Here is a 12758-nt window from a genome sequence, read left to right as displayed (position 1 = left end):
ATCTGTTGGGCATGTGTTACGTGCTGGCATATCCCTGTACACATGTACTCTTGTGAGTGGCACAGCTCCCTTTGGGCTGCTTTGATCGTCATCATCTGTGATGGCAGGACTTGATCACTTAACAGTGCTCCTCAACAATTCTGTTTCTTTTCAGGGGTTACGAGGCAGACATGAACTGGGAGAAGGGGGAAGGCCATCCCTTTGAGTATTTTGTGTATGGAGCTGCCTGCACAGAGGTTGAGATAGATTGTCTGACTGGGAACCATAAGGTCAGTACCACCTGGGAATGTCTTCTGACTACTTGTGAGAGGCTTAAACTCCACACATGTGCCTACTGGATGGAAGTTGGCTGTGTGGCGGCAGCATCACGCATTTGCCCCGAGGGTGATTTCTTTGTATTACTAGGGGGGAAAAATGAAACTCGTCAGTTGCCTTAGTGTTTAATGTCTTCTGTGGAAAACAATAGTCCTTCTTCTTAGGTGTTTTCTTTTTACTGGAAATAAGAAAGAAATCACTTCAAAACATCCTGATGAGGACTTCCGTGTAGACTGTTGTCCCAAGTAGCAATCCTGACCCTTTATAAGAAGTGTCTTAGTGTGATGTTCTTGAAAGATACCCTAGGTATCCATAGCTTGTTAATAAGGTCCAAAGGCCACTTCAGGACAGGCAGTGGCCAGCCAGGTCCTCTCCTTGAATAGCTGAAGTGTCATCTTATACTTTTTTTTTTGGGGGGGGAGTGTGGATTCACACTCATGTACACACACGTACACCAGCTCCAAGGACTCAGCCTCCTTTCCTGTACCTTTAGTGGTAAAGAAAACACTCATTGCCATTATCTAATAAACAATCACGGATACATCAAATGAGATTTCCGTAGCCCTCACAAATGCCATGTGACTAAGCTGCTGGTTTAGTGATAATCTGTACCCAAACCTACCCAGGAGCAAGCTCCAGCTTTTGATATTTCCAAATACCTTTTCTGTCTATATTCCTAGATGGTTATCATGTATAATTTTTCATTTAACATGTCCTTAGCATATATTTTTAAAGTATAGCCTTATTTTTGAAATGATATATACCCTTTGAAATGATATCGAACCTCCCTACTAGGATATATTATTTGTCTGGATTCCAGCTCAGACGGTATCTCTTTGGGGGGACTTGGGACTAAGATAAAGGACTACCAGTCCAAGCAAGACCCTTGGGTTAGAGTAGCTGTCCCACACTATGTTGAGATTTCTCCCATGCTAACTAATTTCTGAATCCCTTTGCTCTCAAATAAAAAGTTAGTGAAAACATCCCTGTCTAGATTCTCCTCTGTGTTGGCCTTTGTTCAGAGCTAAGAACAGTAATAATTAACCTGGTGTCGGTTCAGGGTTCTGTTCTTGTTTGTTTTAGTGGAAATGGACCTTTCTGGACCCACTTATGCTTTCGATGCAAGGACCTAAGGTGCAAGACACTCATAGTTACCAAAGACAGACCTGGGACAGTGGCTTTGAGGTTGTCTCACAATTACAGACACGGACTGTGTGTAAAGCCGAAGCAAGCTTTACAAAGAGAATTACAGTACAGTGAGGGCATTCTGGGAAGTGAGAGGCTCTTCAGAGTAGAGGCGTTTCCAAGAGGGAAAAGGCCAGGAAACTTCCTTGGCTAGGGATTTAACAAGGCCATGATGGTAGAGGCTGGAGGAAGTCTGGGTAACTGCTATGAGATGTTAGCTCTCTAGCAGTATCTCGGGCTGAGCCAATGGGAGATCTTCATATACTATCAATGTCCCTCTAGCCCAACCAGGCAGAGGTTCACATGCTGCCCACCCAATTGGGGTGATTGAAGGCCCCACCCACCTCTGTCCATCTCCGACACATGCTTTTTAGCTGCTGCTCTTGACTATCTGCTGGCTGTCATCCCTGACTGGCTTGGCCGTGGCCAGCCTTACAGATGTCTTGCTGGGGCTCAGTTCGACTATGTTCCGTTCACTTATATTTCCATGACCAGCCTGCAGCTCTGCCACAACAGAGAGTTAAGTCTCCTACCTGCCACCCAGACGGCAGCTGCAGTCTTCCTTGGTTACCTAATATTTAGTTCCCGACTATGGAGTGGTCTGGGATGGTCTCCTTGGTGGAGGTGTCTTGTGAGAAGCCATCCTTACAACTTAGTGTGGTACTGTCAGCTGCATTAGACATAGGGATGTGTGGAAGGACCGAGGTTCTTTACCTATGTTCCCCGAGGGCTCTGGGCGAAGGGCTGGAGAGGAGGCAGTGAGACTGCCATCACCAGCCCCATGTCCTGTGCCTCCTCTGTCTACGTCGCTTGCGTGTCTCATCCCCAAATAGAAACCCTCTTACTCAGCATCCTCAGTGTTCCAGACACTGCTGTTTTCAATCCTCCATCATCCTTTTTAACTCTGTTCTCACAGCAACAATAGGGGGGGTCCTTTTCTTTGCTGCCCACAGGGATGGCTGTTGTTATCAGGAGGTTCTTTCAAGATACTTCTTGTGTGTTTGAACAGTCTTAAGACATGTGCAGTATTGATAGCTCAGAGTAGGCACCACCCATAGACAAAAGGCCAGCCTGTGACAGCCTACCAGAAGTTGTAGTTGTTGTTTTTATTTTGTTTTGTTTTGTTCTTTATTCTCTGGAGGTCTGCCACCCAGCTCCCAAATAAATACATGGAGACTTATTTTTACTTATGAATGCCTGGCCTTAGCTTGGCTTGTTTCTAGCCAGCTTTCCTAACTTAAATTATCCCATTTCTCTTTAACTATATTTTGCCTCCGGGCTTTTTATCTTTCTTTATTCTATAGATCTTTCTTTCCTTCTTACTTCATGGCTGGCTGGGTGGCTAGGTGGCTGGCCCCTGGCATCCTCCTCTCCTTCTTCTTTTCTTGCTCTTCACTCTCTACCCTAGATTTCTCCTCCTATGTGTCCTCTCTGCCCTCCAGTCCTGCATATCCCTCCCCTGCCTCGCTATCAGCTGTTCAGCTCTTTAGTAAACCATCAGGTGTTGTAGACAGGCACAGTAACACAGCTTCACAGAGTTAAACAAATGCAAAATAAAAGAATGCAACACACCTTTACATCATTAAACAAATAGTCCACAGCCTAGATGAATGTAACACACCTTAAACTAACATTCCACAACCAGAAGTCCTTCCTGGAGGCCTGTTTCTTAGCCACTCTCATGCTGGTAAAACTGCCTGACAAATGTCCCAGATTTTGAACCTACATCTATCTATTAGCTACGTATTGCCATCTAACAAATTGCCCCCAAATTAGCAACTGAAAATAGTAAATGCGTATTGGCACACACCACCTCTGAGGGCCAAGCATCTGGGTCAGTGTAGTTTATCTGGGTAACTCTGGCTCAGGATTTCTCACGAGGCTATGGCCAGGCACTGGGTGAGAGCCACAGTCATCGAATCTGCTTCTAAGCTCCATCACACTGTTGTTAATGGGAGGCTGTGGTCTCTCCATGGCTGTTAGCAATTGCCTCCTTTCCTTGAATGATCTCTTTGTCCACTTAGTGCCCCAAGGACACAGCAGCTGACTTCCCAGAGATGTACAGGCCCCAAAGAAAGTTGAAAACATAAACACGTGGGAGGACATCTGAAACAGAAGCCACAGTCCTTTCTAATTTTGTTTCAGAGTGGTGTGCCACTGTTTCTGCTTGGCCTAGTGGTCACAAGGACTGGCTTGACAGAGATTGGTAAAAGGGGCATACACAGGCTGTGAATATCAAATGGAGGAGTTCATTAAGTACCCTCTTGGAAGTAGGCTACCACAGCCCAGACCTGCTCTCCAGTCCCATCCAATTACAGAGACGCAGAGCCATTAGCCCATGTCTTTGAAAAGTAGAACCTTCCCTAGCAGTAGACTTTCGAGCACCCTTCTTCATCTCCAGTGGAGGCCGCTTGTCTCCTAGAAGAGCCATCAGGCTAACCAGTATCAAAGGGAACTTTTCATTTTATTGTGTCTTGCAATAAAAAAAAGGTAATTATCTGAACTTTTATTGAAGTCAGACATTTTAGATCATTATCTAATTTTCTGCAGAAAATTGTTAGTTGCAAGTCTGAGACCAAATAAGAAAACTGGTGCATTTCCTTTTCTTTCTTTCTTTTTTTCCTTTCTTTCTTTCTTTCTTTCTTTCTTTCTTTCTTTCTTTCTTTCTTTCTTTCTTTCTTTTTTTTTAAAGACAGGGTTTCTCTGTATAAGAGCCCTGGCTGCCCTGGAACTTGCTTTGTAGACCAGGCTGGCCTCAAACTCACAGAGATTTGCCTGCCTCTGGGATTGTGCATTCTCTTTGTTCCTTAACGACCATCAATAGAGTCCATTAGCATGGTAGAAACCATCATTCACACCAAAGAATCTACAGACTTGTTGGAGGACAGAGGTGTTACCAGCACACAGGCAGGGCCTGCTGTCCTCCGCACTTTTAGGTGATCAGAAAAACAAGTCATAAGGGTGGATTTGTTCTTGTCCCCACCAGCAAAATGCAAGCTGACACTTCCTGAACTCCATGGTTCAGTAAATGTCACTGAGCTGGATAGACTCCATGTACTAGCTTGGAGAGGAGCCATGGAGTTTTGAACGGGGTTCTGAAGACCAAAGATAGTGGCTTTTGTTATTTCACTGTTTGTTGTGGTAGATTAAATTTAGTCTCTTGCATCATCTAGCTTGAAGCTAATCAGAAGCAAATAAAGCCTCTTATTTCCTTGGAAAACAAATAGTGCTTAACCTGGGGTTGGGAGTATTTGTGTGGGGGCTGGAGAGATGGTTAAGAGCACTGACTGCTCTTGCTGAGGATCCAGGTTCAGTCCCTGGTACCCACATGCCAGCTTACAACCATCTGTAACCCCAGTTTCCGGTGATCTGGCACTCTCCTGGCCTCCATGAGATTCAAACATGCACAGAGGGGCCACACATACTGTAATATGAAAGGAAAAGGACCCTCAAGACCAAGTTCTCAGCACAAAGAAGATTTATTTGTCCCAGAGAGAAAAAAAGGCAGGGAATAAGAGACAAAGACAGGAGACAGAGGATGAGGGAGAAGGGGCCCGGAACAAGGGAGAAAGGGGGTATTTGTCCCAGAGGACAAAGGACTGTCTCTAGATAGAGGGAAGACAGACATAGCCCATACAAAAATGGCGGTTTATACATATACAAGGGGAAACCCCATGTTAGGATGAAGTATTGATTAGGGTAGCCAATGGGGGCTTCTGATGGCTAGACTTCAATAGTTTGATAGCTGGACCTTGGTAGTCAACCTCAGGAGGAGGAAGTGGCCAAATAAGGGAGTAGACCTTGGGGGCCGGCTTTAGGAATGTCATCTAACCGTTTTTAGCAAGGCAGAGGGAATGGGGGAGGGCAAGGCCTGCCAGAGCCCTGCCAGCCACACTCAAGCTAGTCAGAGTCTCTTCACATGCATGTAGGCAAACACTCATCAGCATAAAATAAAAATAGATAAATCTTTTTTTTGTTTTTTAAAGAAATGCAGAATGGAACAGGGAATGGAACTTAGTTGGTGGAGTATTTGCCTAGGATGTCTGAGACCTCGGGTTCAGTTCTTAACACCACATAAGCCAGGCATGGTGGCCCATGCCTTTAATCAATGGGGAGGTGGAGGCAGGAGAATCAGAAGCTAGAGGTCATCCTTGGCTACATATCACATTCAAAGCCAACCTGGGCTACATGAGAACCTATGTCAAAAAGCAGAAGTTTTTAGATAATAAACTTGGTCACATAATAAAATTTTTGTTGCTTCTTTATCATGAGAAAACATGGTAGGCCCACAGAAAGACTTTATCCCATCCCTGGCAGGAGGCATGTCTCAGCTTCTTCTCTATGAGTTATCTGCGTTAATCTTTTTTTTTTTTCTAGACTATCAGAACAGACATTGTGATGGATGTTGGCAACAGCATAAACCCAGCCCTTGACATAGGCCAGGTACGTGTAACTGTTTTGTCTTGTTTCCTGTTTGTGGGGCAAAAACTTCAGTGAGGTCTGAAGAGGAAACATCCACCTGCTGGTCACCTCAGAACCTTACCCTAGTGTGCTGGGTCTGTTTGAGGTCAGTCTGTGAAGGGTTTCACCTGCCTCACTGATGGAAAACATGATGGTATGTGGACAGGCCCTGTGAGGACTCCTCTGGAGTATCATTCCAATGGCTAAACCAAGACTAAAACCCAGTCCTCTGACAGGATATAGAGAAATGTTTTTAGAGGGACGCCTGGTGACACTGATTCACCCTGGAAGGTCCTTTGAACTGCAGTTCCTAGGTCAGACAAGCAGCATGCAGTTGAAATGCTCCTGGGTGTATTGCCTCATGGGTAGCAATTCCTTCTTTTCTCTCAGGTTGAAGGCGCGTTTATTCAAGGAATGGGACTCTACACGATAGAGGAGCTGAGTTACTCTCCTCAGGGTGTTCTGTACAGCCGCGGCCCAAACCAGTACAAAATCCCTGCCATTTGTGACATCCCCACAGAGATGCACATTTCTTTTTTGCCCCCATCCGAACACTCAAACACCTTATATTCATCTAAGGTAAGCTGTGTTGGATGACTAGGTCCATGCTTACTTGATATCTGTAGGGTGGAGAGACGTTGGTCTGCTTGGTTGTTTGATGTCTTTACTGCGATTCCAGGAGTCCTTCCTTATTCAATATTCTCATTGTAAAGTAACTTCACGGCATGGTGAAATGCTTCAAATACTCCCAACCTGCCTAACGTGAACTATCAGATTACGTTTGACTTTGTATATTACAGCCGCCACCTTCAAGCCTGTATGTGCTTGTTCCATCTGAAACCATTTTCTTAAGCTAGAATCCTAAGAACATTAGGATCAGTGGTTAAATGACTTTTTCAATAACAATTTACTTATGGTGTTCTGTAGGTTATATATGTATCTAATTAACAAATACTGCGTTATGTACATATACACGGGTGCCTGTATGTTCAGAGAGGAAGGGGCAGTTTGTGTCATAACCTCCATGGCTCACTTTTCCCCAGGGTCTGGGAGAGTCTGGGGTCTTCCTGGGATGTTCGGTATTTTTTGCCATCCGTGAGGCCGTGAGCGCGGCTCGGCAGGAGAGAGGCATCTCCAGACCACTGAGGCTCGGGAGTCCACTGACTCCAGAGAAGATCCGAATGGCCTGTGAGGATAAGTTCACAAAAATGGTACGTTACACTCAAGAGAAAAAACCGGAAAGTCCGTCATTTCTGTCCCCTGGCTCTATGGCGAAGTGTCTTTAACCCACCGCTGTGGTTTTTCCACAAAGAAGAAAAGCTGACAGGAACTCCTTGGGGCACATGGGAGGGACAGAATGGCTCTTGAACTTGTGCCCCTGGGTTGTGTCTTTTCCTCAGCCTTGCTTGTTCTCCTGTGTGCTCAGGTCCTTATCACTCGAGGGGAACAGAAAGCTCATTCTCTCAGATTTACGTTTCCCCTGAGTCAGGCTGAGTGCAGGGGCTGCGGCCTGAACCCGGGACACCCAGCCACGAATCAAGGTCACTCTTCTATATCCCCCCTGCCACCCACACAGGCACTGGCAGTGTGACGGACAGAACCCTCCCACAGTGTCATTCCTGCTGAGCACACGCTCCGGTTCCCTGTGCGTCTGTTCAGCAACATGATTTGTGGTTTTCGATTGTAAAGGGGCCATGCCACCCAGCTTCCTCTCTAGCTACGAGACAAGTTTCTTCTCGTGTGTGTGTGTGTGTGTGTGTGTGTGTGTGTGTGTGTGTGTCCCTCCTACACTCCTTCCGTGCAGGCTCTGCATAATCCTGGACCCCACACTGGGGAAAGAGACACCGACTCCATGTTTCCTTAGTCCCTCTCCACGTGGAGTTGAAAACTCGCCATCCCTCCACTAGACCCTCTCCAAGGTGCCTCTGTATATCCGTGGTGGTGTCCTCTGATCTCTCATCGGCCCCTTGCCTGTGGTGGTTTTTGCCTTCACTACCTTCTGTTAATTTTTTTTTTAAACCTAAGTCACAAGCATGTCTCTAGGGTATAAGCATCCAAATTTGCTCTTTCCTCCCAGATTCCAAGAGATGAACCTGGATCCTATGTTCCCTGGAACATACCTGTGTGAGTCAAATGCGAACTCTGGAGGGACCGGGTCAACGCTGCTGCAGAATGCGCCTCCCGGTCTCTCTGCTCCTAGCCTCGAACTATAAAAGCCAGATTTTCACAGCCCAGAATCATCCACAGCATTGCTTTACACGAAGCTGATTTGGAAGTTTCGCCTCAACATACTCCAGACATACCTAAGCAATCACAAATCATATTTTAAATTGCACAAATATTAAATTGTTTCCTTTGAGGTGGTTTCATTCATTTATTCATTATTCTGTCCCTTGGATCTGTCCAGCTAAATATGACCACTTGTCTGTGGCTCGCTTTTGGTTTGTATACTCCAGCAAAAGTTATATTATCTAATGAATGACGATTTTATAAATAATTTCTTCCCTGTTGTGAACTGTAAATTCATTTTTTTATTTGTCCCTGAAAGCCATCACTCCACTTTCCTTATCATGACAGACACGGGCCACATATCTAAAGAGTCTCTGGGACCACTGGGGTCAGGAGGAGAGAGATAAATGAACTTCATCAAAACCACAAAGGTGGCAACAGCATTCCCACCACTCAGGAGAGGGAGGCAGGAAGGTCTAGAGTCCAAGGCCAGCCTGGGCTACATAGCAAGACTCTGTCCCAACAAAATAAGGGCTAAGGATATAATTGGTGATAGAGTGCTTGTCTAATGTGTTCAGGGCCCTTGGTTCATTTCCAGCACAGGAGAGAGAGAGAGAGACAGAGAGAGAGAGAGAGAGAGAGAGAGAGAGAGAGAGAGAGAGAGAGAGAGAGACAGGGACAGAGACAGAGAGACAGAGACAGAGAGACCCACAGAACAGGAGAAGATATTTATAAACATATGACAAAACTCTTGGGTACAGAACACTTAAAACTTAGTAGTTAAAGAACAAATTACTCTTCAGTATTTTTTTAATGGACTGATAAAGCAAATAGACAGAGATGTTTAAATGACCAATCGCACATAATACGCTCAGCCTTGTTGTTCCTGGAGAAATGTACGTCAAAACTGTAGTGAGACGCCATTCACGTACACCATAGTTGAAACGATGGACAATGGCAAGTGTTAGCAGGACGTGGAGAAACTAGAGGCTCTGTCCATTGCTGGAGGGATGTTAGAGGCTCTGTCCATTACTGGAGGGATGTTAGAGGCTCTGTCCATTGCTGGAGGGATGTTAGAGGCTCTGTCCATTGCTGGAGGGATGTTAGAGGCTCTGTCCATTGCTGGAGGGATGTTAGAGGCTCTGTCCATTGCTGGAGGGATGTTAGAGGCTCTGTCCATTGCTGGAGGGGTGTGAGAGGCTCTGTCCATTACTGGAGGGATGTTAGAGGCTCTGTCCATTGCTGGAGGGATGTTAGAGGCTCTATCCATTACTGGAGGGATGTTAGAGGCTCTGTCCATTGCTGGAGGGATGTTAGAGGCTCTGTCCATTACTGGAGGGATGTTAGAGGCTCTGTCCATTACTGGAGGGATGTTAGAGGCTCTGTCCATTGCTGGAGGGGTGTTAGAGGCTCTATCCATTACTGGAGGGGTGTTAGAGGCTCTATCCATTACTGGAGGGGTATTAGAAGCTCTCTCCATTGCTGGAGGGATGTACATGGCACAGGCAAGCGAGAACAGTCGGGAGGCTAAAAAGTTAAACTGAATTCCACATGATTATTACAAATTTAAAACATGTTCGCAGGAAAATCTACATACATGCAGAGCATTGTTCACAATACTCAAAAGGTAGGAAAGTGTTCCACCAACTGATAACATTTAATAAATAAAATAGAGTACAATCACAAAAGTGAGTTCATTCAATCCTCCAGAGGCAATACACTGCAGCACATGTGAATGTTGAAAGCATTATTATATAAATATAAGAAAATACACACACAAAAAAAAATGGCATACACATCCCATTGATACAACAGGTCTCAAATTGGCAAGTTGTCAAAGATGGAGTGGATGAGTAGTTGCTGGAGTCTGAGGGAACAGAGGAGCTGGAGATGACTACTCACAGACACAGGGTTTCCACTGGTGGTGACTGATGTATGGAAATCGACTGAATCATGTACTTTGTTTTATTTGCTGTCTGTTACTATTATAAATACCATGACCTGTTACTATTATAAATACCATGACCAAAAGTACCTTGGGGGGAGAGGGTTTATTTGACTTACACGTCCTGATCACAGTTGATCAGTAAGGGTAGTAAGGGGTAAGAACTCAGGCTGGAACAGAGGCAGACGCCATGGAGGAATGCTGCTCCTGGCTTGCTCAGCCTGCTTTCTTGATCACCCCAGGGACACCTGCCCAGGAGTGGCACTGCCACCGTGGGTTACGTCAATCACCAGTCAAGAATATGCCCCACAGACTTGCCTACAGGCCAGTCTGATGGAGCCATTTTCTCATGTGTGGTCCCCTCTTCCCAGATGACGTTAGCGCCTGTCAAATTGACAAAACTAACCAGCACAAACCCTACAAGTATCAATTTATAAGTTTGTGGATTTTGTCCCAGGCATTTCTCAAGGCATCATCTGTGGAGAGAAGCAGACCGCTTGAGCAAGTTGTGACTGGGTAGCCTGTAGAGCCTTGGGACAAGGACTTGACCTCTTCATCTGAATGAATGCAGCTCACAGAAGTAGCATGAGGCACCCTTCAGCTTTAAGGGTCTCACTGAAGGCTGCCTTGTCAGGTGGTGGCAGGAGAGGATAGAGAGGCGGGGAGAGTTCTCTGCTTTCTCCCCAGTTCCCTGGCAGCGGCCTCCCTTTCGGCTTCACTGACTTCTCCTGCAGCCCACCCCTACAAGTGTGGGCTTCCTGAGGTTGATCCCTCTGTCTCCTCACCTGACACCCTGTTCCTGGCAGTGACCATTATTACTCCACGGTTAGAAATGACTCTATGGCTGAGGCTCTGACCCTGAAAACAGTGCTCCTGTGGTGACAAGGGGGACGTCCAGTCAAGGTCCTTGGATGCTGGCTGGCCTGGAACTCGTTGCATATATATATATATATATATATATATATATATATATATATATATATATATATATATATATATATACACACACACACATACACACACACACACACACACACACACCTGACAGACCTCAAACTCTCAGGGATTCTCCTGCCTTTACCCACTAAGTGCTGGCAACACAAGGTCATGCCACCACTTGCTCCAAGTCTTGCTTTTGATGGTGACTTGGACGTCTCAGACCCCCAGGCCTCACGTGTCCCAAGCAGATCTCCTAAGAAGTATAACTGTCTCTGAACTGCTTAGCCAGAAACAGAGGACGATCCCAGGACTGCCCAATTTGTGAACACATCTACGCAGGCTCGACAGCCTGTCAGTCCCCCTTCAGAAACGGTTCTTAAATGACCTCCCACTGCTTCTTCCGCTACTGTGACTGCAAGTCACCTGCATTGGTCTCGGATGGCTGCAATCATCGCCTCTCGTTTTTCTGGCATCCATTTTTGTTTCCCTTCCAAACTGCCCTCCACATCGAAGTCAAAGTTTTATATTCACTTATGGATACACATCTCCATACATTCGCACACCGACACAGACACACGTGCACATGCTATGCTCTTGCCTAGCAACCTCCAGGGGCATCCTATTCACCTCATCAGGATCTTATCCTGGATCCCTAAGGTGCATGCATCTGTGCGCTGTGTGAGTTAGCCCTTGTCGATCTGCCCAGCCTTGTCTCTGGATCCCCTAACCTTCCATGGGGAGCCTGCCCTTCATTTTGGAGTCCCTTGCCTCTTTCCTTTGGCTGGAAAATGCTCTCACTGCCACCCCTTCTTGTGTCTGCCTGCCGGCCTGCCGCTCTGCAGCGTCTCTTGTTAGGAGGCAGGTCACAAGGCATGCGAGCCCAGAGGCAGGGAGAAGGATGGAAGTAAAGTACAGCAGCGTGAAAGGGGGAAGCGGGCACCTGAGCAAGTGCCCAGTCACACATCACCCCACGTCAGCAGCCCTCCCTCGGCTCACACCTCAGCTCACACTCCACCGTGCAGCAAGGTGGAATATCCCTGGTGACAGAGCTATGAAAACAGGAAGAGACTGAGCTTGGTTCACAGGTTGGTTGGCACCAGATGTAGGTACGGATGGGATGGCAAGTCTGTGCTCCAGTCTCTCTGGCAGTTGGTGAGGGACGCGTTTTCCCAGTGGACAGAGTTAGAGAGCGCACCTGGTTATCGCCTTCTCCTAGTAGATGCAAGTGTCCCAGGGATAGAATAACCATGGTTATCAAAACAGATGGCTTGGCCAGGTGTTCAGAGCATGAGAAGAGACAGGTGGGGGAGTGAAGAGAAGAGGTGTATAAATGGGTGAGAGCGAGCCTGATGTGTGAGGATTTTTATATCACAGGAGCCTTAGTTACCTTTCTATTGCTATGCTAAAACATCATGACCAAGGCAACTTATAAAAGAAAGCATTGAATTAGGGGCTCATGGTTCCAGAGGGTTAGAGTCCATGACCATCATGGCAGAGACATAGCCTTGGAACAGTAGCTGAGAGCTTAGATATTGAGACAACATCCATGGGAGGGGGGCTGACTGGGAATGCTGTGGTCTTTTTAAACCTCAAAGCCCACCCCCAGTGATACATCTCCTCCAATTAGGCCACACCTCCTCATCCTTCCCACACAGTTCTGCCAACTGGAGACCAAGCACTGGAA

At 46.4% G+C, this 12758-nt stretch overlaps 1 protein-coding gene across 1 annotated transcript in view; it reads left to right on the top strand.

Moving 5' to 3' along the window:
* LOC114704613 (aldehyde oxidase 1) overlaps positions 1–8471 on the top strand; it is a 68503-nt gene extending 60032 nt beyond the window's left edge. Inside the window, exons 31-35 of the mRNA XM_028885948.2 lie at positions 155–269; positions 5878–5943; positions 6352–6540; positions 7005–7172; positions 8039–8471. Of these exons, the coding sequence (XP_028741781.1) occupies positions 155–269; positions 5878–5943; positions 6352–6540; positions 7005–7172; positions 8039–8089 (589 nt within the window). The 3' untranslated portion in view covers positions 8090–8471. The remainder of the gene's footprint in view (positions 1–154; positions 270–5877; positions 5944–6351; positions 6541–7004; positions 7173–8038) is intronic.
* The last annotated feature ends 4287 nt before the right edge of the window (positions 8472–12758 follow it).

The sequence above is a fragment of the Peromyscus leucopus genome, chromosome 13 (genome assembly GCF_004664715.2).
Source record: "Peromyscus leucopus breed LL Stock chromosome 13, UCI_PerLeu_2.1, whole genome shotgun sequence".
NCBI lineage: Eukaryota > Metazoa > Chordata > Mammalia > Rodentia > Cricetidae > Peromyscus > Peromyscus leucopus.
This window is presented reverse-complemented; position numbering and strand designations above follow the sequence as displayed.